Source organism: Bos mutus, chromosome 17 (assembly GCF_027580195.1).
Source record: "Bos mutus isolate GX-2022 chromosome 17, NWIPB_WYAK_1.1, whole genome shotgun sequence".
Taxonomy (NCBI): Eukaryota; Metazoa; Chordata; class Mammalia; order Artiodactyla; family Bovidae; genus Bos; species Bos mutus.
The window spans coordinates 7617824-7645698 of record NC_091633.1 but is presented as its reverse complement, the minus strand read 5'-3'; the positions used below and the strand labels follow the sequence as shown (position 1 = coordinate 7645698).

The window sequence follows — 27875 nt, the reverse complement described above, 5'->3', positions numbered from 1 at the left end:
TACCCACATGTTGCCTTATATGTTTGGGAAAATCAAGGTTGTAGACAAAGCCAGGCCCGTAATCAGCTAACATGAAAATAGGGAGAATATCCTGGATTATCCAAGCAGTCCCAGCATCATCACAAGGGTCATTAAAAGTGGATGTGGGAGGCAGAAGAGTCAGTGTCAGTGCGATATGAGAATGACTCCACTGAACATTGCAGGCTTTGAAGATGGAAGTGGGGCCAGGAGGTAAGGAGTGCAGACAACCTATAGAAGATAAAGTGGAGGAAACAAGACTCCTGGAGCAGAAAACAAATACAGCCCTGCTGACATGTTAAGTTTAGCCTGGTAAGGCCTGCATCAGACTTCTCACTCAGAGTCAGGAGGTTCATTTATTCTTAGATTATATATTGTTATTGCTACTTACAGCTTCCCAGGTACAGAATTTGCCCTGCAGGAGGCGCAAGAAACACAGGTTCAATCCCTGGGTTGGGAAGCTCCCCTGGAGGAGGAAATAGCAACCCACTCCAGTATTTTTGCCTGGAGAATCCTATGAACAGAGAAGCCTGTTGGGCTACAGTCCATGGATCTCAAAGAGTTGAACACAGCTAAGCATACACACACACTGCTACTTAAGCCAAATTCATTCCTAAAAGACCTTTAATTGGCCTGCCCAACACCTACTCAGTAACATGAAACTTAGGTAGTACTGTGATATATTGGAGAAATAAGCCTTTGGAATAATACAGCTTTCCCCTAGAAATATTTGATACCCAGTTTCTTTCATCTGATTTTATACGGCAACCCACTCCAGTGTTCTTGCCTGGAGAATTCCAGGAACGGCGGAGCCTGGTGGGCTGCCATTTATGGGGTCGCACAGAGTCAGACATGACTGAAGTGACTTAGCAGCAGCAGCAGTAGGCTAATAAAATCAGATAGTGTCCTGGTCACAATATTTCTATTAATCTTAGAAAAGCAACAATTTTTTTCTAATCAGTAGATTAAGAAGCCTAAGACCAGCATATATTTTTAATAACAAGATTGAATTCAATGATTTTAACATGAATACCTTTATTGAGTCACATTTTAAGTGTATGAGTCTAGAAATTATAGTGTTACAAATAAATGATATTTGTATTGCATTTATAGGAAACATTCAGAAAGTTATTACTTTGTATTTGTTCCTTCCAAGTGATTTCTGTAGATCTCTAGAAACCTGCTACCATAAATGTATTATCATAAATCAAATTCTAGTTTTAGAAGAGAATATGTTATCTTTAATCATGGAGACCATATCCTATATTTATCATTATTGGCAATATAGCTAGGTAGGACATTACCTGGACTGCAGTATATTTAAATAACTTGTTTTCATTTTCGTATAAGACAGTTTCAAACCTAAACGAATAACCTATAATCAAAGCAATTATATTATCTTTAAGCATATCCTTTTGGATATATTCAAAGCCAGTGTATTCTCCCTAACCACCCCACCTCAAAAAAAAAAAAATACCACTCCATTTAGAAGTATAGGAAAATAAAAGTTTCACTTACTGTCTCTTAAGTATATTTAAAGGTAGGTTTGAGTGGAGAGAGAAAAAATGTCTGCTTTCAGGAAAAACATGACAACTTTAAACAGCTTATCTTCTGATGATGGTACAGCTATCACAATAATGTCACATTTAGAACATGCAGAAGAGAATGAATTAAACAAATGCTAACAAAGCCCTTAATTTACCTTCTTTGTGGGAAAATGACAAAATGTTATGTTCCTGAGCTTCCAACTTTTAAATCCATACTACAGCTCCACCAGAAAAAAAAAAAATTGATTCTTACATGGGTACAAAGAATAAACTGTTTCACATATAGGCTATTTCTTCCTTACAAAATATGAAACACAAATTCCCATTTAATTTTGCCACTGTTAAATCTTTGCTGTCCTTAAGGAAAAGGTTGTTTCAAAAATAGGTATGATTTTTCCAAGTAGAATTTACTTGTTCATAGACTTATTCTTCATGTGATTAATTCCCAACCTTTACAATTATAGCAGCTTTACTTGGAGTAGAGGTTTCAGGCACATTGAATCATAAAGTGTTTGTAGCAGATTTGAGAGGTAAATTGTGAGTCAAAAACTTCATTGTCAGTTCTCCCACCTGGAGAAGAGAAGCCTCATGTTTAAGTTAGTGATCCTATTGAAAATAGCTTAACATCTCTGAAGCTCGTCCATGTCAAGAACGGTTTTAAATTCTGATCATACATCTGGAAAAAATATTTCAGATGTACAGATGCAAAATGAGAAGATAAATGTATAAATTATGCTTTTCAGCATCCCATTGTGCTTTCTTCTGTAGGTTAAAGGTAAAAGAGAGATTTTGACAGAGATTCGTGTGGTTGTTGATGAAGACTCTGGCCCACCAAGTAAGCCAGTTTATGGGCATAATGGCAAGGAGCAGGAACTCGGATGATACCCTTTAGGAGAAAGAAAAAAACCATTTTTTTTAACCTTTATGTTTACTTCCCCTAAGTTTCCATTTATTATAGATAGCCAAGTTTCAAAAGGTAGATTCAATTTTGTACAGTTTCACAGATGTGAAGGAAAATCAGTATCAAAAAATACCACAGCCACTCTGGAAAACAGTATGGAGGTTCCTTAAAACCAAAAATAGAGTTAGCATATGATCCAGCAATCCCACCCCTGGGTGCAGATCCAGGAAAGAAGAAAGTTTTAACTCAGAAACATGCATGCACCCCAGCAGCACTCTTCATAAGAGCCAAGGCACAGAAGCAACCTAAGTGTGTGCCAAGAGAGGAATGGACAAAGTCGTGGTATGTTTCTCCGATAGAAAACTCACTCAGCCGTAAAGAACGAAATGATGGCATTTGTGGCAACGTGGATGAACCTAGAGATTATCATGCTACCTGAAGTAAGTCAGAAACAAGTATTATACTGCATCACTTATATGTAGAATCTAAAAAAGCAGGGTACAAATTAACTTATTTACCTAGCAGAAATGGACTCGCAGACACAGAAAACAAATCCATGGTGACCAAAGGAGAAAGGGCAGGGGAGAGGGATAAATTAGGAGTCTGAGATTAACAGATACACACTACCAAACTGAAGAAGAAAAAAAAAAAACTTACCGAAAAATTGTAGTACATGTGGCAGAGTCTGTAAGTGAGACCCTGGACTGCATCCGGGCTCAAGTACAGCGTGTCATGGATGACGTTATAGTGAGTAGGAGTAACAGTCCCAGTACCTTCCCGCACAGACTGACTCACAATGAAAAAATCATACCTAGAATTATAGAACGTGTCAGCCTCACGCTTATTTTAGGAGAGAAATGATGTAGCAAACCTGGTCTCTGAAGTAACATTAATTTATAGAAGTCCATTCTACCAAGCTTCCTTTATATTTAGAAGCCTAACTGTTGAGTGATGACTTGCTAAAGAGCACATCTCCAAATGACAGGGAAATCATTGACAGGATTAATAACACTCATGGGATTTAAACTCAAAAGCATATGTGCTGATGCCTAGAGGCTTCAAAATAGCACATTAGACGTGGTCAGAGGTAATGTGCTTCAGGGAAAAATAGAAGTATCTGTCTTTCAAGTCACCAGAATAGATTCAAACGCCCTAAATTATGTAAGCGGTAAGGTTAACCAGTTTACTGTCCGTGTTGAATGTTTATATCACCTTATGTTATGCTTCACGTTTATCTTATTCTCCACTGGCTTTGTTTTCTTCAGTCCTTTCCTGCCTTCTACTAGAAGAATCAGTGTTTCTGCCTTTCTTCAAATTGTGTTCGTTTCTCCCTATTGGTATGAATGTCCTGTTTATTTCTTGCTGTGTGTTTTGCATAACTTTCTTATTTGCATAATTTCTTGAGAAGTTCAAAGTGAACCAGAAGTTCTAACATTTCTACCTAACACCTGAGTCATCTTAGAATGATCGGTATATTTGTTTGGTTTTTAAATTCTGAGAAACAAAACGAAGACAAAAAAAGTTACCATCTAACACGCAACTCATTTTTAACCCTCTTTAGGCCAATTCTTCCTTTCTCATCCAAATCATTCAAACCTTGAAAAATTCTTACTATTTAAATAAAAGGGAACCTTTAAAATAAAGAAAGGTGGCTTACCATTCTGTCCTAGTCACCTTTAGGTCAATAACTGTTCCTGGAGATGGATTGTTAAGTCTCCCTCCATCCTTTTCAATAAAAAATCTGGTATTTATTCGTTTCTTCACCACGATGAAAGTTAGTCTGACCCTTAAAAGATTATGATCACTTGTCACTACTTGCTGTGTGTTATCTCAGAAGCATTCAGAATGTCAAAAACAGCCCAGACTTAGGAGCCATTAAGGGGAGCCTGCAGATGGGAAATGGCAACCCACTCCAGTATTCTTGCCTGGAGAATCCCAGGGACAGAGGAGCCTAGTGGGCTGCTGTCTATGGGGTCGCACAGAGTTGGACACGACTGAAGCGACTTAGCAGCAGCAGACGGCAGGCAGCTTTCTGCCCACCCGTTTTACTGTCTTAGCTCCACTAGCCTGATTCAGGCAGTATAGGAGGTCTCAACTCATAGCCACTCAGATCCTAGGGGAAGGGTCCTTTCCTCCCGAGGTCAGAATTATTTGTACTGTCTATGCTGGCCACCAGGCTTCACTGACAAGCAGATGAGGCCAGAGAAGAGAACTGTGAGAAAGCCCCAGCCCTGGGATGTACAGAACTCCAGGATCGAGAAGCTGGATAAGTACAAAGTACGGACAGGCTGTATTCATGGATGCTAAAAATACCAGAGGTTAACAAACCCTCCTCCATCCAGGTTTGGCAGGAGATTAGATAAAGAGAAAGATTCATGGGTTCCCATGTGGGAAAACCACCTGCTATTCAGGGCTTCTAGGAGAAAGGTATGTTCTCTCCCCAGCCACCCACTGAAGGCTGCTGTGTCCAGCTCTCCAATTCACAAACCACAATGGTTACAGATACTCCTCCCCACCCCCTGCCCGCCCCCAAACTAAAATGCAAGACTTATAAAGTCTGCACTTCATGATGTATATACCTACTTTTGTCCTCTGTAAGAGTTCTCTAAGTAGGACTCCATCTGTTTTACTTCTTGATCTATGAGCGCTTGAAGCTGTCCGTCTCCCACTCCATCTCGATACACAATGATAGAACGTGGCGGAGATGAATTTTGTTCAGACCAGAGCTTCAGGGCAGCTGAAAGGAAGTCAGAAACACATATAAATGAACCATGACTTTTAGAATAAAGTGGCCACTATTTCTGACAACTTCTGGATTCTTCTGTCAATATGGTGGCGGCTTTCAGGACACTGCTAAAGTCCTCCGTCTAGTCCAGACTCAACAAGAGTATGGACATTTTGAGCCAGACAGTTCTTTGTGAAGGTCAGAGGCAGAAAGTATTGCCGTCTCATGCATGGTAAGACATTTGACAGCCTCCCCAAACCTCTATCCACTAGACTAGATGCCAATAGCACCTCTGTCCCCCTGTGAAAACCAAAAGTGTCTTCACTCATTGCCAGATGTCCCTGGGCTGGGAGTTGGGGGAGGAGGGGGATGCGGGGGGAGGGACTGGGCACAAAATCTCCACCCAGTACAGACTCAGGCCCTCCAACCTCCACCAGACACTGACTATACAAGCAGGTTGTCAGCCCCTTGACAAGCTCCTGCCCTGACTCCTGGATGATACACTGAGAGAACCACCTGTTTGGAGAAAAACAAACCATTAGTTTGGAAAACAAGATTAATTCAGAATCAAAATAATGAAGTTAATCTACGCATGCCCCCCCCACTCCTCGGCAAATTCACTGTCAGTAGCTGAGGATCCAACTAAAGATCCGTGTGTTCATGCCCCTGCAGTGATCCCAGTATTGGTCTCTTTCCATATCTTAGACATTTTGTAACATTTTGAATGCATACAAACAGTAAAATAGAATGGAAACAGCCATTAACATTAGCTACAAATTATACATGCTTTGAATACATATGGCTCCTACTGTTGAATTCCACCAGGTACAAACCCTGGGTTTTCCGCAGACTCCTCCTCATATTTCATAGGTCAGGAGTCATCCTTATGAATCGATTAAACAGCAGTTCATCCGTATGAATCTGCTTGGAGGGAACAGTTTTCTTCAAAACAGCAATAGATACTGTAACCAGTGCTCAGCGTATCAAGGACAATCACCGATTTGCCTCGCATGTCTAACCCTACCACACTCTTGTTCACTTCAGTCTTGGGATGGCCTGATAAACGGTCATGACTTATGTTTGTCTCGTCATCTGAATGTGCACTCGGTGGATGGGGTGAGGCATTCTGGCTCTACATTTTCACTGCCTTCTCAGGATTTACACGTAGCAAATGCTTGTAAGGCCCCGAGAGCCCTGCCACCACCACCATCTGACCCACAGGACAGCCCGTGGTCACGTGGGCATTGTCTTAAGCGGCCACATTTGTCGCAGTTGTCATGCAGCAAAAGAGAATGGCCAGAAGCTTCCACACAGAATGTTTTGGGAGCCTAACTTTGCCAGAAGGTCAGGAAAGCACATTGCTAAGAACAACCTGTCCATGGATCTTGCCGGCAACGTGCATGAGGGCCGCCTCTGTCATCTGGTCTCCCCACTAAACACTCCCAAAGATTAACTCACCGCGTCAGGTCTGGATCGATGCTTGCCACAAATCCCGCGACTGACTTCCGTCGACGTTCAATATCGTGGAAACAATCGATACCGATGAACATTGCGTTCTGCAACTTAAGTTTTAAACAGGATAGAATATTGAGTTAGAACAGAACACAAAGCAAATTTACAATTTAAATAGGACCTTAACAAATTCTGCCAAAGATGGATGAAAGCAAGAGAAGCCAACAGAATCCCCACGTACTCCTATGTCCACCTTCCAGAGGGCACCTCCCAGCTTGCAGTTCATCTGCAGAGCAATTTTTGTAGCGATGGTCACTGGCGTCTTAGGTCTATCCAAGGTCCGTTTCAACACGCACTGGCTTGGAATTGGGTAATTGATGCACAGGTATCTTTTTATGCCATCGTAAATTTCCTTGTTGTCAGTGGGCAGCAGGCAAAGGACCTTGAAAGGAAGCAAACGTGAAACTCCCCAAGATGCGAGAACACGATGACGTGGGAAATGGATGCTGTGTCGAGGAACGTAGCGTCGGATCACTGACAAAGTAGAGCCTGTTTAAACAGATACCTGAGTCCATGAGCGTGAAGGGTCTAGAATCACACTTCATTCAACAATTGTTAGTGTGAACGTATGGAAGAGACAGGCTGTGAGGTATTATTTGGAAATACGCATCAGTCCCTTAAACCTGCCAGACGCTTCTATGCTGGTCATTTGATTTCCAGGAGTTTATCAAGAAGTCGACACAGTGGGTTAAGAACATGGACTGAACTAAAGCATCATCAGGACAGTCACCATTGATGGATGATCACTATGTGTGGGGCACTCACCAAGCATTTTACTTGATTTGGTTACTTATCTCAACAGTCTACTTAGAAATATTATCCCCATTTTACCCTCCCCCCAATACCAGCAAACAAATTCGGGGAGTTGTTATGGAAATTGCCTGATTTACAAGGTTCCAAACTTTCGCCAGGACCTTCAATAGGATACTAAGCAGTTAGGAAGAGAGGTTCTTGCTTGACTTGTTTCTGACTAATGGGAAAAAGTCATCAATATATTCTTTTCAACATAATGATACTTATAGAAGTTTTTGGCAGACATTATCAGATTAGGGCAATTCTTTTCTCATTGTAGATTTAGCAAGTTTTTCTTTTTCAATGAAAGGGTGAAGTAAAAGTGGCTCAGTCCTGTCTGACTCTTTGCAACCCATGGATTGTACAGTCCAGTTCTCCAGGCCAGAATACTGGACTGGGTAGCCTTTCCCTTTGCCAGGGGACCTTCCAAACCCAAGGATTGAACCCAGGTCTCCCACATTGCAGGCGGATTGTTTACCAGCTGAGCCACAGGGCCCATGAAAGGGTATGTATGAGATTTTATTAAAGGAATTACCTGCGTAATCCATTTAATCAAGAGAAATATTAACCATACTATAATTCTCCATACTAACCAGTTCATTTTTAGGAAAGATATAAGATGTCAAGGTCGTAAAACCCAAAGACAGATTAAAGATACTTCCCAGATTAAAAGAAGACTAAAAGAGCCTGTCAGGTGCCTCAGGGGACCCTGGATGAACAAAAGAATTTATTTGGCCATAAAAGGGGATGAAGGTGGAATTCGAATTAGGTGTGTAGATCAGATAAATGGCTGAGGAAAAACACATACACACACGTTTGTGTGCCTGTGTGCTTATCCATTCAGTTGTGTCTGACTCTTGGCAACCCCATGGACTATAGCCCACCAGGCTCCTTTGTCCATGGGATTTCCCAGACAAGAATCCTGGGGTGGGTTGCCATTTCCTCCTCCAGGGGATCTTCCCGACCCAGGGACTGAATGCACGTCGTCTTCATCTCCTGCGCTGGCAGGTGGATGAGCCACCTGGGAACCCATGTGCACACCTGCAGCTGCTGTGAACAGCGACACACAGGTGTATATACACATATAGTAATGTGTAATGAAGAGGAAAGAATGGTCATACGTGGGTAGACATAGAGGGCTTCCCAGGTGGCACTACTGGGAAAGAGCCTGCCTGCCAATGCAGGAGACGTTAGAGATGCAGGTTGAATCCCCAGGGAGGGAAGATCCCCTGCAGGAAGGCACGGAAATCCACTCCTGTCTTCTTGCCAGGAGAACCCCCAGGGACAGAGGAGCCTGGTGGGCTACAGTCCATGGGGTCACAAAGAGTCGGACACGACTGAAGAGACTGAGCACAGCACAACACAGGTAGGTATAGAGAGGGAAAAAGAATGTTTATAGAAATGTGACAAAATTTACTGATTGGGAAACCTGAATGATGGTTGTAAAGAGAGTTGTACTTTCCTATAAGTCTGAAAATATGAAAAGCAAAAAGGTTTTAAAATCTCACGAAAATAGTGGAGCTTTTACACTGGATTGATGTGTACTCATTTTTAAAACAGAAAAATTATAAAAGATCCTCTATTTAAAACAATGGGCACTGTGTTCACAGTTGGCATTTTTACTGCCAATATTGGATTTTGAGGAATAGGTAGTATTATGTATTAATATAAGCTGGTTATTTTATTCTTTTTGCCTTAAATTATTAACTCAATAGATTTCTTTTCCTTCCTAGTTTAAAAAAATCTGTAGTTTAAATGTGCTTTTATTTCCTGTATATCTGTCATACTCCTCCAACTCACACGTTTATAGTAATTAATTTATTATTCAAACACTTATGCTTCCTCATCATGACCTGTTTAAAATAGTGATCTATAATCTTTTGTCTGCACACGCCATAAGGAAAATATTCCCGAACTATGTGAGTACTTATGAACTCTTCTAGTATTACCACCAATTCACTTTAACATTTGGGAAGTTAACATTTAATTTTAGATATAAATATGTGGCTTGATGTCTTCCTATCACATTCAGTGGATTACTTTAAACAGACTGGTTCTGGCCCCCCACCCACCCAATGCCACACAGACTTTGAAATTTGTGAGCCACATGGCTTCACCCCTGCTTATACACATGAATTCCCCTTTGTTATGGGTCTAGGGAGACTTCTGCTGCTGCTACTGCTGCTAAGTCGCTTCAGTCGTATCCGACTCTGTGCGACCCCATAGACGGCAGCCCACTAGGCTCCTCTGTCCCTGGGATTCTCCAGGCAAGAACACTGGAGTGGGTTGCCATTTCCTTCTCCAATGCATGAAAGTGAAAAGGGAAAGTGAAGTCACTCAGTCGTGTCCGACTCTTAGCAACCCCATGGACTGCAGCCTACCAGGCTCCTCCGTCCATGGGATTTTCCAGGCAAGAGTACTGGAGTGGGGTGCCATTATGCCTAAAGATATTTTGCACATAATTTCCAGTTGCTGTTTCATCAGTCATTCCAGTTGTTTGGAGTGTATATGATTATGGGCATGTTCTCCCCACCATCTGAAACAAAAAATACCTTAAAATGTTTAAGGGGCACCTTGAATAAGAGATATTGTTCCAAAAAGCAAAGCCAGGATAAATGGGTAAAAGTGGGACACGTTCCCATTGAAGATACAGATACACTTTCTTAAAAGACATGCCCACAATTAGAAAGGCAGTCTTTCACTTTCCAGGCAGATGCTCAGTGGACAAAGTCATGTCATGAGTTGGGATGCAGACCCACCACCATGGCCTCTTCAATGCCATTCTAACATGTGAGTCTTTGCTGAGTCCCACCAGAGGCTTCCCTGCCCTAGCTAAGCATTTAAGGTTTAAGGCTACAACACCAGAGAAGAATTAAGCATGGTGTTCAATCACAGTGACAGGAAGCAAGCACACAAGACTTAAGAACGGGATTTCCAAAGTAAGACATTTCATTTGAGTATGATAATGGCTCACAGAAAGTAGCCATCATGCATGTGTGCTAAGTTGCTTCAGTTGTGTCCGACTCTGTGACTCTGTGGAATGTAGCTCTGTCCATGGGGTTCTCCAGCAAGAATATAGTAGGTTGCTATTTCCTACTCAAGGGGATCTTCCCGCTCCAGGGATCGAACCCGAGCCTCTTATATCTCCAGCATTAGCAGGCACATTCTTTACCGCTAGCATGGTGGCTCACAGAAGGTAGCATTCAGCGTAGCCTAAAAGGTTCCCTGGTAGAAGCTAAAAGGAGAGAGAAGGCTAGGCTCTATGGATAAGCCAATAAGAGGAATATTCTGGTTTTGTGATCAAGAAACAAAAGATCCCTTTTAGGAGCATTTTGGATGATGAAGGAAGAATGTGAGATGAGTTTGAACAAGGCACCCAAAGAAGGAAGGAAAAAGAAGTAACTTTAGTAATTTAGGTACAACACTTTTGACAGCTTGGTCTAAGACATCGGATGGGGAAAAGGAAAAATCCCAAGAGAAATACCAGACAAAAGAAAGGACACTGGAAGAGACCAGATCACAGACTTTGCAGGTTACAGCTGGAGAGAGAAATAGTACACACGTGACTACCATAATCCATACTACCTAATATTTTTACGGTGTTTTTCAGTTTGAGACTTAAAAATTCTAAGTCCTCAAGCCTGAAAGAATGAGCATAACACAGTGATATTAGGTAGTAGCTAAAACCCCAAAGTCTGTATTGAGCTACATTACAGGGGTAAATTTCTATTTTTTGGCTGATTTGGGAAACCAATGGCAACATCTCAATTCAAAGATATTAATACATTCAAATGCAGCTCACTCACTAAGGAGGGGGCACACATCACATAGACACTTACCATCTGTGTTTTTTGTGAAGCATGTTTTTCTAAGGTTCTTATGTAAGATTGGACTGTATCAGCGGCTTCAAGCCTAGAAAATAAGTATTTCATATTTCAAAAATAATGAAGAGTGCTACATGTAACAAGATTTTATACAGCAATGAAACATGATACAAAACAAGATAAGCATTTCAGTTGAAAGTTTTTAAGACAAAACCAAGTTCCATTTTTTGGAAATACGGCTGGAAACTAGTTTTTACCATCTCCCCCCTCCACCCCATCCACTTGCTAATTCTCATGTCTTCAAGATGAAGCCCAATAGCCAGAAATCTACAGATCCCAAGAGTCTGATTTAATACATGCAGGCTGGAGTAGACTTTACTTTTTTGTTCACATACATTTTAGAGTTTGGGTAACAAGTCAGAGTCCTACAGTTTCAGAAGTCTTTCCACGTTCAGATTGCCAGCAACCAGTTTTGAAATCATAAATAATTTCTGCTCTACTTACAGTTTTGCATTTCTCACAGTTATGCCCATTTTGGGTGTCACTCTCTGTAGATTCTGCTGCAAGGTCAGGGCTGTTTCATAATTTCCCTTAGTATAGACTATTAGCCAATGATCCAGTGACATCGCTCTAAGTAATGGTGCCTCCCTTGTGTTTTTTGACCAGTCTGCTTTATGGTTGTCAAACTGGAAGAGAATTCCAAGCCATGGTATAAAATTCATTAAAAAAGAAAAACTGACACCATCTAAGACCCTTTCCATTGTAAATGCTGTGGTATTTCCTATGAAACATTATCATTTTAAACTTCAGTCATGATAAGTTTATTATAACTAATATAAAATCTGACATGCTTTCAAACATGTTTGCTAAAAACGTAATCGCCCCCCGCCCTGCTTCCCCCAACCCCATAAGACAGAGTTATAAGAACTTGGACAGAGTTCAAGTTTTAAACGTGAAATTCTCATTCATTAGTTGATCCTTGAAAGCTCCAAAACATTATATTCTAAAAAACGTCCATTAATATCAAGAAATCAACAAGCCACTTGCTTTCTGCTGCCATTATGATGTGTTTTCAAAATGCTGAAGGATAAGAACAGGTAACACCAGACTGCATGAGACAAATATTCAAACTGCATGGATTGGGGCTTCCCTGGTGGTCCAATGGTTAAGAGTCTCTGCTCCCAATGCCAGGGGCTCAGGTTCGATTCCAGGTCAGGGAACTAGATTTTTCATGCTGCAACTAAGATCCAGTACAGCCAAATAAAAAATTTTTAAGTGTATGGATCTATGAAATCACAAACAACTGAGATGAGATTACTGGGAGCATTAAACATTGACTTAAAAAAGCAATCTCAAGGAAATCTTTGTCCATTGTAGACTTCAGCAGCTGATCTAATGTATTAGCTATTTTTCAAGATATAGGTTAGTAACACTGGAGTTCTACCATGAGCAATTCTGGGTTATTTTGATTTTAGATATTTGACTTTTAAGGATATTGTGACTCTCTAAGGATACATTTGATAGATTATTGTGCCACAAGAGAATGTACACAATACTATTAATAACAAAGATATAATATATAACACATATGAGTTTACTATATGCCAAGCATGTTACATGCATTTTTATCGAATGCTGACTTGTCCTCTCATAGAGAAAGGACAGGTAGTCTGGAAAGAGTTATTGACACGACCAAGTTAGTCCCTCTTTGGGTTGTTAGTAATCTGACCCAATTCTGACATGACAATTATGAAGCTCTTACCATCCTTCTTCCTTGGTGAATTCTTACATCTTGCAGAGTTCTTCCAGAAAAGGACAAAAACCCCTCCTCGAGTTCCAAATTCCAGTCTCGAAGCTCCTTCTGCACAGTATTATTTCTGAAAGAAAAGACATTTCCACATGACCAAACCCAAGAAAATAAGCAAAGATAATTATCCATTTGCAAAACACAAGTCAGTGTTGCTCTCATCTAAAGATCCTCATTGCCTGTCCTTTGTGTCAAGATGCCGCCAATAAACTCCCTAAACTCTGCAACAGTCCTGTCTTTGTTCTCACATTTGTGCGGGCACTTAGAATCTATTTCAGTCTCACCCTCACAATGACAGAAAAAAATAGTTGCCCTTCCCTCCCCCGTCTCCTCCCACATATAATTTTCTTCCCCATCATCACTGTTTAATTGAAGAAATCTGAGATGCCAAGTGACCCACACAGGTCTTTACTTCATACTCCCACACAGAAAAGTAGCACTTACTCCACACGGCTTGTGGGATCTTAGTTCTCCAACCAGGGGTTGAACCTGCGTCCTCAGCAGTGAAAGCAGAGTCCTAACCACTGGATCGCCATGGAATTCCCAAGCACTTACTTTCTTAAAGCATCCATAAATGTGAGCAGTTTATGCTGCCTTCTATCAGGATCCATCCTCGTGTGGGTGGACAAGTCTCTCATCATTCTGTAGTCTTTACGCATGTCATCCGTTAAGCCTTTAAAAAAAAAAAAAAATCTGAACGATAACATGCTGAACGAGCAAGAATAGATTTGTATTAGAAGAGACTTAACTATTGTGTCCGGAAGGAGGAGGAAATCAGAGAGAACACAGGTCTGGGTCATGTGGAATCTTATTAAAAAGGCTGTAAAGTAATATTGGTGACTTTAAAGAAAGGGTGTCTTTTACGAAGATGGGATAAATCCGCAGTACCTGTCAGGTGGCACAGCTCAGGAACCAGCATGATAGGCTGATGAGGTGTGTCCTGTCGGCTCTTTTTCCATTTGCCTTTGGTGATCAAAAGTGGTTGATTTAAGGTAGTGACCACTGTACCATACCGCTGTTGAACAGAAGAACGAACACTGGCATGACCGTTAGCAAAACCTCAGTAATGTCACGTAAATAGGTGCAAAGGTATATTTTCAGGTCACAATTGGAGGCCCAGAGGTGTGGTGATACAGTTTCCCCAAGTTCAAGAAAGCACCAAAAATATTCTAAATGTTCTCTTGATTTGATGTCCCAGGGATCACTGATGGCCAAGGACAGCAGGACACCCACCAAACAATGGAATCATCGTGCTACCCTTTTTGGTGAGAGGCTCTTGGAGTATGTATTTCTCACCACAGTCATGCCTTGAAACTTTCTAAAACACACTGAGAACTTTTAAGAGGATCCTAACAGGGAACAAAAAAGCCCTGGCCACTTTTTAGAGTGGCAGTTATACATCTATTCCCAGAATTCCTCCTTGTTTATTAGCCCTAAATCCTTAGCCCTGCTTCCAGTAAGGAAGTTCAGTTCAGTTCAGTAGCTCAGTTGTGTCCGACTCTTTGCGACCCCATGAATCGCAACACTCCAGGCCTCCTTGTCCATCACCAGCTCCCAGAGTTCACTCAAACTCAAGTCCATCGAGTCAGAGATGCTATCCAGCCATCTCATCCTCTGTCATCCCCTTCTCCTCCTGCCCCCAATCCCTCCCAGCATCAGAGTCTTTTCCAATGAGTCAACTCTTTGCATGAGGTGGCCAAAGTACTGGAGTTTCAGCTTCAGCATCAGTCCTTCCAATGAACACCCAGAACTGATCTTCTTTAGAATGGACTGGTTGGCTCTCCTTGCAGTCCAAGGGACTCTCAAGAGTCTTCTCCAACACCACAGTTCAAAAGCATCAATTCTTTGGCACTCAGCTTTCTTCACAGTCCAACTCTCACATCCATACATGACCACAGGAAAAACCATAGCCTTGACTAGATGAACCTTTGTTGGCAAAGTAATGTCTCTGCTTTTGAATATGCTATCTAGGTTGGTCATAACTTTCCTTCCAAGGAGTAAGCGTCTTTTAATTTCATGGCCAGTAAGGAAAGGCATCTTCTAAGACATCACATACAGAAGTTCCTATCCTGAAGGCAGAAAATTCTTGTACAACAGGGTGCCTGTATTCCCAACCCAAAGTGGAGGTTCTTCATAGATTTTGTTCTTAAGCTGCTTGTTAGCAAGGTCCTCATCAGTAATGAGTTAGCCACATGAATTGTGGTACCATCTGGCATTTAAAGGCTTCCTTGGTAGCTCAGTTGGTAAAGCATCCACCTGCAATGCAGGAGACCCCAGTTCGATCCTGGGTCGGAAAGATCCGCTGGAGAAGGGATAGGCTACCCACTCCAGTGTTCTTGGGCTTCCCTTGTGGCTCAGCTGGTACAGAATCTGCCTGCAGTGCAGGAGACCTGGGTTTGATCCCTGCGTTGGGAAGATCCCCTGGAGAAGGGAAAGGCTACCCACTCCAGTATTCTGGCCTGGAGAATTCCATAGACTGTATAGTCCATGGGGTTGCAAAGAGTCGGACACAACCAAGCGACTTTCACTTTCACTCACTGGCGTTTAAGCTTCTGGGAACTTCAAAAGGAGCTTGTTTCCAAAATGAAAACTCCAGGCTGTACACCCTGTGACTCCAAACTTATCAACAGGCCCAGAGAGCATGCTTTAATTTGGCAGAGAAATGATATTGAGCTCACCACATCTGTGCATGGAAGAGAACTGTTCATTGAGTTAGGTTCAGGCTATAGGACTGAATTTTCACAAGTATGACTGGAAGTAGCGCGTCAGCCTACAACTTTCAGCCTAAGGGACCTAAGAGCCAGTAAGCTGCTTCTAGCTCTCTTCTAACATCCAAACCTTGGAGTCCACTTGTTAAGATGGTAGAGCCACAAAGTGGTAACAGATGGGATCTCCGAGCCTTTAAGAGCCAGAAGTATTCAAGCCAGAAGCAAACCTTTTAAAATGAACTCAGTGATATTTCAGTTTGCAACTCCATCAGTGCCTATCTTATCCCAGAACAGTCTCCAAACCAGCTCCTCCCACAGAGTCCCCCATTTCAGTCAATAATGCCACCCTCCACTCACTTCCTCAGATAAAGCCCAAAGGGTTACGTTTCGGTCATCCCTTTCCACCGCTTATCACATCCAAGCCTTCACTATGTCCTCTCCATACTTCTCCCACCGTACTCCAGACCAAGCACCATGTAAGTTAACTGACTTAATAACCTTCTCACGGGCTTCTCTTCCTCCATTTTTACCCCCACGCAGCCCATTCTCTTGGAGAAGGCAATGGCACCCCACTCCGGTACTCTTGCCTGGAAAATCCCATGGACAGAGGAGCCTGGTAGGCTGCAGTCCATGGGGTCACGAAGAGTTGGACACGACTGAGTGACTTCACTTTCACTGTTCACTTTCATGCATTGGAGAAGGAAATGGCAACCCACTCCAGCGTTCTTGCCTGGAGAATCCCAGGGACAGGGGAGCCTAGTGGGCTGCCGTCTATGGGGTTGCACAGAGTTGGACACGACTGAAGTGACTTAGCAGCAGCAGCAGCCCATTCTCTGTACATTAGACGAGATATCTTACAAATATCTGCATACGTTGACTGGACGATAACATCCAGGTTCTCTCGAGAACACTGCACCCTTGTTTGGGCTCTGGATACACCATGCCCATCCTGAAAATAGTGTCTTTATACCATCTCTTTTCCTTCATCCACACCCAGCTTGCTCCTTGCTGACATTAGGTATCAGCTTCTCCGAGGAGTTTTTGAAGAATATGCAAACCAAGTAGCCACCAGACGCTCTCCACAATGCCACCCAATTTTAATTGTCTCCATATCCCTTGTAACTATTAGAATAGTTTTCTTCTTTCATCACCTCTCTGTCTGAGAATGAATGCAAGTCCCTTGAGAGTGAGAACTCAATTGTCTTACTAATATATACCCAAGATATATAATAGGCATTCACTAAATGCTTTAGGGATCAAAATGAACAAGCAATAAGTGTGAAACACAAATGAGGATGTCATAATAACCAACCCTTGAAGGGACGTCAGAGGGCTATGTACATACAAATTCCAAGTACCTTTGGGTCCCAGTATAATACAGGCTCTTTAAGTGTCAATTTATAACTTTTAAAAAATCATCCATTTATAAATTCTTTCCATTTGTCACATGTATCTACCATGCCTTTAATTATCTTTCTTTTATGAGCCAAAACTAGAAAACCAACCTCACCAACTGGCCTCAGTTTATGTCTTTGTGAGCACTTAAATTAAAAATAGAGGAACCCATGAATTAAGAGAGTTAACACATAACAGGCAGATAATCATTTCAGATTGCAGTTGGTCATTCTTTTTGGACCAAGTCGTGTAGGGCTGAAGCTCCTCCGTAACGTTCTCATTTCTGAAGTTCTACTATATTTTATTTTCTACCTAACAGCTCATCTACGTATTTAAAACCACCACAGCCACATCTAAAACTGACCGGGAGGGCCATCTTGGAGCCATTCTAATTATGTGACTTTACCCAAAGACAAGGCACTGGAATACATGGATAATTGCTATGAGCCAAGCTACAAAGACCCAAAGGGAGCAAGCTTATACACAAATATATACAAATGTACATCTAAATCGGAGAAGGCAATGGCACCCCACTCCAGTATCCTGCCTGGAAAATCCCATGGACGGAGGAGCCTGGTAGGCTGCGGTCCATGGGGTCACTGAGGGTCGGACATGACTGAGCGACTTCACTTTCACTTTTCACTTTCATGCATTGGAGAAGGAAATGGCAACCCACCCCAGTGTTCTTGCCTGGAGAATCCCAGGGTCGGGGGAGCCTGGTGGGCTGCCATCTCTGGGGTCACACAGAGTCGGACACGACTGAAGTGACTTAGCAGTAGCAGTAGCAGTACATCTAAATAAGACTTGAGACTTATACTTAACTATATAATAGGAAAAATTTTTAAGATGAATGCATTTAAAGAAAATTTCATACCTCCTTGTAGTAGTCTACAAAGGAGATTTCACTGCCATCTGATTTGGTAAATGTAGAGCTGGGAGACATCTCCCAAATAATATCATCCACTCTGTAGGTTCTGTTGTTATACCTGCAGAATAATCATGGAACATATGGTATTATTCCTGACTTTAGTGCATGGAACCATATAAAAAGGAAGTGGTTTAAAATCCTACTCTAATTGTAGGATATATCAGCTTTGTTAAGATTAATTCATATAACATGCAATTCACTCATGTAAGTGTGAAATCTAGTGGTTTTTAGTATATTCACAGAGTCATGCATCCATTTTAGATACATTTAGAATATTTTCATCAACCAAAGAAGAAACACCTTAACTATGAGCTTAACTATACTTTACTATAAGTTATACTTAACTCTAAGTCACCCCCTTGTTCCACCCAGACCTTAAACCACTACGAGCTTACCTCCTGCCCCTATGTGTTGGCCTACTCATCACATTTCATATAAATTGAATTATATGAGACACCCTGACTGGGTTTCTTCAGGGTTCAGTCACACTGCAGCATGTATTGCTACTTCCTTCCTTTTTACTGACAAATAATATACCCTTGTATAGACATACCACACTTGTGTTTATCCATTTACCAGGTGATGAACATTTGGGTCGTTTACACTCAGTCTGTTGTGAATAGTGGTGTGGTAGATATTCATATACCAATTTTGGTGGACATGGTTTTATTTCTACTCTAGGACTAGAACTGCTGGGTCATATGGTAATGCTATATTTCACATACTGAGGAAATGACAGGCTCTTCAGCGAGGCCATACCAAGTGCATGATGGTTGGTTCCAATTCTTCCACATCCTTGCCAACACTTGTTAACATCTTTCTTTTTCAATTTTAGCTAACCTAGTTAGACAGGAAGTAGCATTTCATTGTGGTTTGAATTTGCATTTCCCTGATAGCTAATGATGCTGAGCATCTTTTCACGTGATTATTGGCCATTTGTATATTCTAGGTGGAGAAATGTCTATTCAGACTCTTTGCTCATTTTTTAAAGTCAAGTTTCTTTCAATATTGAGTTGTAAATATTCTTTACGCTTCTAGACACAAATTGTTTACCACATAGATTTGCAGATATTTCCCCCATTCTGCCAGCTGTCTGTTCACCTTCATGACAGTGTTCTTTAAGGACATTTTGTATTTGGTTAAGTCCAATTTGGGTGTTTTTTTTTTGGCATCACTTGTGCTTTTGGTGACTTTTCTAATTAGGTTTTTGCATAACTCAAATCATTTACTCATGTTTTCTTTTAAAGTTTTTATTTAGGTCTATTTTGAGTTAATTTTTTAGTAAATTTGAATTGATTTTGTATATCCTATGATGAAGAGGCAGGTAAATATACAGCTACCCCAGCAACAGGTGTTGAAAAGAAGACTATTCTTTCCTTGACTGAATTGTCCCCATACCCTTGTCAAAAAGTCAACTGACTTTAATAGTGAGGGTTAAACGCATGGATTCCTTATTCTGTTTCACTGACATTTATGTCTATCCTTACACCAGCATCACACTGTCTTGATTACTGTAGCTTCATAATAAGGTTTGAAATTAGGAAGTACGGTCTTCCAGCTCTGGTCTTCTTAAGATTGGTTTTAAACTTACTTAGTCAAAATGTCCTCTTATCAACTTAAGATTTCTGGTGTAGAGGGAGATTAAAAACAAAAACTTCCTTCAAATGGAAATTTGCTAGACTATAATTGAGCACAAATTTTTAAAAATAGCTATAGACAAAGAGAAAGGAAAATAAATTTGGAAGAAGCATACACACCCTCATGTGCAATAAGGATTCAGAGCCAACGACCGAATTAACAGGAGGACATGCAGGGACTGCACAGTATTACAATTGACTTCTTACGTTCTTACATACTTCTATGCTGTGTAACTCGGTGAGAAAAAGTATCTAACGATTCTTACCATTTTCATGCTATTTCTGCTTCTGAATGTCAACATTTAATCATTTTAAAATCCTAGGAACATCTCTAATGAAAAAAAGTAAAAGTGATGGCATAGGTTTTCAAAAAGCAGACTTACTTTGTAAGAACAGATGACCCAACTAATTTTCTAAGAATTTTCTCTTTGGCATCTTCTCCTCTGGCTTTTTCACGAGTGTGTGATATTAAGTCATAAGCAGTTTCCATTCGGAGCAGTTTGTGGCTCACATCAGCACAGAGAGTAAGACCAGTTTCATACGGAAGAATAGAAGTAACATAGCCAGGCCATATTTCCAACCTGCAAACAAGTTAGGTGTGGGTGTCAAGATCCCAGCTCTGGACATAAAGCCAAGCGGTAGGGGACCTAAACTCGCCGTCTAAAATGCACACTGTTGCTGTCAGTTTTAGTCTCTTATTTTTAATAATCACTGATCTTTTGAAGGACTTTCAAATACAGACTTTTACCAGATGTGCTAGTTAGAAGTAATACGTCTTTGTTAAATCATTTTTATTACCACTTGCAGCCTTAAACTATTATATATAGGTCCATGGGGTCGTGAAGAGTCGGACATGACTGAGTGACTTCACTTTCCGTTTTCACTTTCATGCACTGGAGAAGGCAATGGCACCCCACTCCAGTACTCTTGCCTGGAAAATCCCATGGACGGAGGAGCCTGGTAGGCTGCAGTCCATGGGGTCGCTACGAGTCGGATACGACTGAGTGACTTCACTTTCACTTTTCACTTTCATGCACTGGAGAAGGAAATGGCAACCCACTCCAGTGTTCTTGCCTGGAGAATCCCAGGGACGGCGGAGCCTGGTGGGCTGCCGTCTATGGGGTCGCAGAGAGTCAGACACGACTGAAGCGACTTAGCAGCAGCAGCATACTCATGTGAGAATACATACGATTATAATATGTAAATTATACACACATATACCAATAAGTAATAGATGCACATAGAGGCAAGTGTTGGATTGACTGTAATTTCAGAGAAATTATCCAAGTTTCAGATGATTGATTTCCTAAAGTTTATACAATAACTGACCATCTTAAAAGTTTATGCTTATCATGCTAGGAGTTTTTAGGGTAAATAAATTTTTAAGTTTAAATTATAAATTCAGGTGTAACTTAGTTGTTCACAGTCATTGGAGAGTATTTAAAAGATCACTTGGAAATCATACACCAGTTCAGATGAGCAACTTTCTCAAAAGTTTCTATGATTAGGTCTACAGAATGTGGAACTTTGCACTTCATAGATCACTTCATACATACCTATACTCGTTGAACTCAGTCTTCTTATTTTTATTGTAATAGTTGCGACCAATTTGGTTCAAATCCATCTTCTCCAACATTCTAGAAATGGAAGAATAGGCTTTGTTGAAAGTGCAGTGAATATTAGTAAGCATTCGTTAACACACGTAAGACTTGGAAGCGTAGCTTTTGCTGAAAGTGAAGTATCAGTAAGCCTTTGTTAACACACGTAAGGGTGCATTAGAGAGGGAAACGACCTGTCCGTGGTTTTCTTTATACTAACAACATAAAACTTAATAACAAGTAAGTTATTAATACATTACTGAGGTGAATCCTGAAGTTAATTTAACCTCAAATTTTCTCTTTCGTAATATAAAACAGTATAACATGGAAAGGCCATCAGCATGTCCTTCATTCCTAGAAATGAATCGAAACATCTTTTGTAGTCTATGTGTTCCAAGTTTTGACTAATTGTTCATTATAGTGAGTCTAGAACAGAAAACAAGTATGTTTTCTCTAGAAAGAAATAAGCAGGGATATGCATAGTTGATGTCTATTACTTCTTCTAGATAGGTCCCCGAAAGGGAAAGTGGAGGTGGGCGGGAAGTGGAATATTGAAGAAACCCATGGCATTTGCACATGCCTTGCTAAACCTGCAGTGTCATTTCATCTCGAAGATCCTTCACCCTCTCAGAATGTGGGACTTGTCAAGAACTCAAAATGCTAGAAGCAACTGGCTGTGTGCAGCGTCGCTGACACAGAGTAGTGTGCGTCAACTGAATCCGAAGGAAACACGCTTACATACTTTCTAAAGAGAATGTTGTAATAGCGGAGGCAGTCTGGAGAAGTGGTCTGGAGTTCTCTGGAGAGCTCAAAGGTTATCTTCACAGGTTCATTTTTCAACTTGCTGACCACTTCCTTTTTCTGAGAGGAAGAAAAAAAAAAAAATTCCTTTAGTTCTTCCAAGGAAACTAAGCTCCACCATGTGACAGATCAAATTGTCACTTGGCTGCCCAGCACAGCACAAGTGCAAGGATCAGTCTCTCCCACAGATAGGCAGACGCAGGCAAAAAGTGGGATGGGCAAGACCAAAGAGAAGAGTCAGAATTAAATGTTCAAGTCAAAACTTTCATTTAAGCAAGTTCCTATGAATTAGTTGACCCTTTACCGGAGAAGTTTATAGGACAAAACAGTAAATTCTTCTCCTAATGGTTTTTTTTTTTTTTCCTGCTTAAAAAAAAGAGGAGGGAACAAGGAATTTTAAAAATTGTTGTTGTTGCTGTTCAGTTGCTCAGTTTTATCTGACTCTTTTGCGAGCCCACGGACTCCAGCCCTCGAGGGCTCCTCTGTCGATGGGGTTTCCCAGGAAAGAATACTGGAGTGGGTTGCCATTATCCAGCTTCAGTATCAACATTTGAAACATACTGTGCCATCAGAAAAGGTAAAAGTTTTATTTTACCTTTATATCAAATAAACTCAGTTTAAGCAGTAAGATAAGACACTAGAGCGTGTCAGTGAAAATTAAACATGGTACGTGGGTTAGTTACAAGTCCTGTGGGCAAGGAGTGTTTAGGATTTCTCCACAAACTGTTTGCGCAGGAATGGTGAGAGTTTGGCTATTCTAGAGTGAAAAATGGGAAAGAAGAACAATGTAGAATACTACTACAGATGTAGCAGAAGAATGTAGGAAGACGTAGAATACTACTTAACCGTTTCCCCTAGCGAGTGAGGTAACAGCAAAGAGTTTCCATCGTATATACAACGGTTTCCCAGTAACTTCTCAAGTTCAGAGAGTAAAGCTTCCCGTTTGCGTCCATCCTCTATGTCTGGCGTGTAGATGACGTTGTACTTGTATAAATGCCTCTGAGAGCAAGACTTGAGCCGGACATGATTCGAAAATAGCATTACCGGGCTACCTTGCGTGCCTGGGAAAATGGAATCACGTGGCAGTCATGAGATAGTCCGGCTGATCAGACCCCAAACAGATGATCTGGACACCACGATACTGAGAGCCAGAGTTAGATCCAACAAGGGAGGTGGTCAGCAAAAGACATAAGCAGTTATATATCCCTGGCATCCAGAATCCCTCACATGAGTTTAGGTAAGTCCTTATGCAAGCCCACACTTAAGAAGTTCAAGGACAGAGGTATTTAAATACAGGTATTTAACAGATATATTTCATTATGTAACAGAAATATGAAAAGAAAACCTCTGCAGCACAAATGTCCCAAAAGCTGGGGATTGGGGGAGGGGAGCCACTATATGTAATAATGTTTATTTTTTGGGGGGGTGCAGTTTATTAATCAGTATGTCTCAGCACAACCAAAGAACTGGGTCATTCTATCTTAGTGTCTATAAAAGGAAGAGAGGAAAATGAGTACCTCCAGGACTCTAAAGTAAGTCTTAATTTCTGCAAAAGTGAATGTTATTATAAAATGTAAGAAGGTGAGAGGGTACCTCCACTTAAAATGACGGTATAAAAGCATCATAGACACTTAAACAACTCCATAACATTGTATTGTTAATCGCCAGCATACCCTTCGTCGACTCTCTAACGTGGACCAAATTCTGCCGAGTATTTACCACAAAGTCTCGATAATCTCTACCAACATCCCTCTTCTTCCTCAGCAAGGATTCCTGTGATTCAGATGCCGGTTTAAGTTCTTCTATGTACAAACAAGCGTAACAGTTGTTAATTTACACAAAAAGGGAAATGTAACTAGAAAGGACAATATTATACCCCAGCTACTAAGATTTTTTTGAGGTAGAAAAGATAGCAAAGGAACCAAACATTACTTAGCAATGGGTCACCAGAAAAGAGGGCTTCCCTGGTGGCGCAGTGGTAAAGAATCCACCTGCCAATGCAGGAGACCCAGGTTCGATCCCTGGGTCAGGAAGATTCCCTGGAGAAGGAAATGGCAACCTGGTCTAATATTCTTGCCTGGAGGATCCCATGGAGAGAGGGGCCTGGTGGGTTATAGTTCATGGGATCACAAAGAGTCAGACATGACTGAGCGACTAACCCCGTCATGTACTAAACATTCTCTGCCCTTCACCGAATCTTTCTTCCTCCCTCTTTTTACCTGAAGGCTGAGACGTTGCTTCTGCTCCTGCTGGTGGTCCAGCCTCAGCCACGTGTCTAACACCTGTCAATGACTGGAGTCTAGGCTGGATTTGACGAGGCTGCTGAGCCTGCATGTTTTGGGGAGATAGAGTAATGTTATCCATATGTTCAACTATCATCCAAAAGCTGTCATATGCCTGCCATGTACCATAATGCATGTACCAGGGCATAAAGCAAAGGAACATCCTTGAAAAGCTCATATTCCAGTGACAGAAAATAAACCAACAATTAACTTACAAAGCATGACTATGATAATTGCTGGGGAAATTAAAAAAAAGTAGGAGGAAGCCAAGTATGAAAAATCCTGGAAAGGTGGGGTGTGAAGGAGGCTGGTTGCCTTGACTCATGGGGGACAGAGCCTCAGCGAGAAGTTGACCCTGCAACAAAGACTCGGAGGCAGCGAGTTAACAGACTACACAAACCTCAGGTGGAAGAAAGAGCAAACCTCCTAAGGAAGAAAAGCTCAGGGAAGAGCGAGACGAACTGGGGAAGGAGAAGCAGGAGGACTCAGAGGGGCAGTGGAAGGGCGGCCAACTGAAGGGATTCGCCTCCGACTCTGAGGAGACAGGAGCCCTTACAGGGCGTGGGCTGAACGTGAACCCAAGATATCTGGTTCGATGCTGGGAACAGGCTGAGGGTGAGACCAGGGCAAAAGCAAGATGAGTTAGGAGGCCATTCGTGGGGTCCAGCCAGGGACGCTGGTGGGGTAGAAATAGAGAGGGGGTGAGAAATTATCAAAGACTGGATTTTTTTTTTGCAAGTCCAGAGGGGACGGCAGTACTTCCTGGTGGTTTCTGTGAAGGGTTTGAGGTCAAGAGAGGACACATCGAAGGTTTCGGCCTCGACAACCGGAAGAAGGGGATTTCACCAAGTGAAGTAGTTAGGGATTGTCTGGGAGGGCAAATCAAGAATGTGAGACATCCACGGGGATGTTCCTTTGTGTAGGAGAAGGGTCTGGCTGGAGACATAAACATGGGAACCTGTCCACTTGCCAGATCCCACTTACAGCCATGATACGGATAAGATGACCAAGGGTGTGAGCGCACGGATCACAGAGAAGAGGCCCAAGGATTAGGTCCTGGGCATTTCAACAGCACGGGAGGAGAACCCAGCCAAGGGAAGCTTACAGCAGTGGCTAATGAAGTCAGCAGAGAGCCAAGGGTGTGCAGTGACAGGACCACCACACGAGAAGGAGATGGCCAAGGAGAGAAGAGGGCTCGACGGTTCCAAGTATGAGCCATAGGCAAGACCGCGGAGGACTGACCTGGAGAAGTGACAAAGTAGAGGATACTAGGAAGGCCTGACCAGAGCCTTTTCAGCAGAGGGATGGGGAGACCCCTGGCTGGAGCAAAGAGACAAGGCGGAAATAAGGGCTGGTGTTCGGAGTAGACACCAGACTTCTCTGATGAGAAGAGAAAGAAAGTTAACTATGGGGAAAGCGGAACCCAGGAGAGGATTGTTGGTGGGAGTCAGCTCAGCCGGCTGTAGGCAGATGGGAATGACCTAGGACTCAGGAGATAAGAAAGAGAGATTCAGGGGATGGAGAGTTGGCTAAGGGACCTCAGGCAGGAGCAGAGCCCGTGCCCTGGGGTCTCGGGTAAGGGGCCAAGGCCAGGATGCGGAGATTCAGTGAAGACAGCGCTGAAGTTCTGCTTGGGTGCTGTATTTGTCTTAGTGACATAGAAGCTGATGTTGGAGGCTGAAAATGAAGACGGAGGAGGAGCCAGAGGAGGGACAGAGCAGGCAGCAGGGGGAGAGGATAGGGGATCAACAGTCCTGGAGGAGAAAGAATGGGACTACTGGGGTCATGGGACTGCTGGGCCAGCCCCAGATTCAATCAGAGGTTGTAAAAGCCAGACCCACCCCGCCTCTCCTCAGCACACAAAGAGGACAGGGGATAAGAGAAGACCGAAATGCCTCGGAACAGCAGGGATACCAAGTTTTAAACAAAACAGGAAATTCTGTCCAACTCAGTCTGTTCACACGCTTGAATAAAATCGCCCGCGTTGAGGTCACTCCCCAAAGAGGAGTCACTGGCTGAGGCCAAGGGATCTGGGTGCCTTTCCATCCACTCAGGGTTGGAAGAAAGCCTGTGTGCACCTGTGAAGATACACACGAGAAAGGGAAGCAAGCAGTGGAGACAAAGCCTACCCACACGGGCAGCCCAGCCATCGAGTCCAACTTTTCTCATGAGTTTCTGTCTGCTCTCTCTCAGCAGGAGCGAACTCCATAGCAGGAGAGGAGCTGTACGGCTGAGCCACCAATCTCCCTCTTTTCTGGAAAGGCAGCATCTTTTGCATAAAGAGAACAACGTGAGGGAGCTCACCGCTGTGCCGCGTCTCACTAAGTCAGCGAAGCTCAGTGGTGGGTCTGTCCTGGGCACTGGAGGCATTGGGTGTCCCCTCGCTGCCTCGGGCTGAGCGGGCTCCGAGGGTGGTGTATCCCGCCGTCTGCCTCGGGCGTGAACTCTGGCCCTGCCAGTCATTGCTGTCCTGAATCCGATGGCCCTGAAGGGGAGAGGCCTTTAAAGAACACAGTCATGTTAGACATCTCTGCACTGTTGCCTGGGATTTTTTTTTTTTTAACTGTAAGCATCAGGTTACTAACTACACATGATTGCCAACCACACCAACAAAAGGGATTGCTGCTAAATTAGTTAGAGGAGTGTCCCGTAATAAAAGACAGGGGACCTGGGAAGATACTCATTGGAGTTTAAGAAGATTGTTGATTGTGATTTTTTTCCTCACGTGGATTCACAAGACACTATGGTCAAAGTGCTTGCTGGGACTACTCAGGTGTGTCCTGAGATCTCACCTACGAGGCATCCCCAGAGCACAGTGAGGAGCCCAATGTCCCCTAGACTTTAACACACTCACAAACACACACACACCCTTAAACTGCTGCCACACATACACACACACACCCTTAAACTGCTACCACCCCCACACACACACACACCCTTAAACTGCTACAACATACACATACCCAAACTGCTACCACACACACACACCCACACACACCCTTAAACCGCGACTCCACCCGTCTCCGGTCTTGGTCCTCTGGACTCGGCCCACACGGCTCACCTTCCGTCTTTCCTCCTCTGAGATTAGGAAGATCTGTGTGTGATGCGCCCACAGTTGTGTGCCCTCGGGTCCCTCTCCTCTAGCCCCACGGTGTCTGAACACCAATTTCTGCGGGGTTAGAGGTGCAGACCTCCTTTCCAAAAGAGTTATCCCTCCTCAGGACACAGTCCTGTGCCCCCAAAGCAGTCACCAAGCAGAGGTGGGACTGGAGAGAGGACAAGCCCGACTGCCTTGCGGGATGTACCTCACCGCCCCCGCCAGCAGGGCCCACCCCAATTTCAATTTCAACCCTGCTGCCCCGCCTCTTCCGGCGCCGCCTCCATCCCGGCCCAAGTGCAG

At 42.6% G+C, this 27875-nt stretch overlaps 1 protein-coding gene across 1 annotated transcript; it reads right to left on the bottom strand.

Moving 5' to 3' along the window:
- Positions 1-1092: 1092 nt before the first annotated feature.
- Positions 1093-26988, bottom strand: PIWIL3 (piwi like RNA-mediated gene silencing 3). The gene is made up of 20 exons (XM_070385585.1): positions 26780-26988; positions 24413-24521; positions 23867-23995; positions 23040-23254; positions 22135-22253; positions 21351-21431; positions 20178-20375; positions 18104-18215; positions 14015-14141; positions 13682-13799; positions 13082-13196; positions 11824-12005; positions 11335-11407; positions 6885-7085; positions 6650-6753; positions 5637-5707; positions 5050-5203; positions 4124-4252; positions 3124-3277; positions 1093-2451 (listed from the first exon to the last, which is right to left on the bottom strand). The coding sequence occupies exons 1-20, from the start codon at positions 26936-26938 to the stop codon at positions 2335-2337; spliced, it is 2667 nt and encodes an 888-aa protein (XP_070241686.1). The 5' UTR covers positions 26939-26988; the 3' UTR covers positions 1093-2334.
- Between the last annotated feature and the right edge of the window lie 887 nt (positions 26989-27875).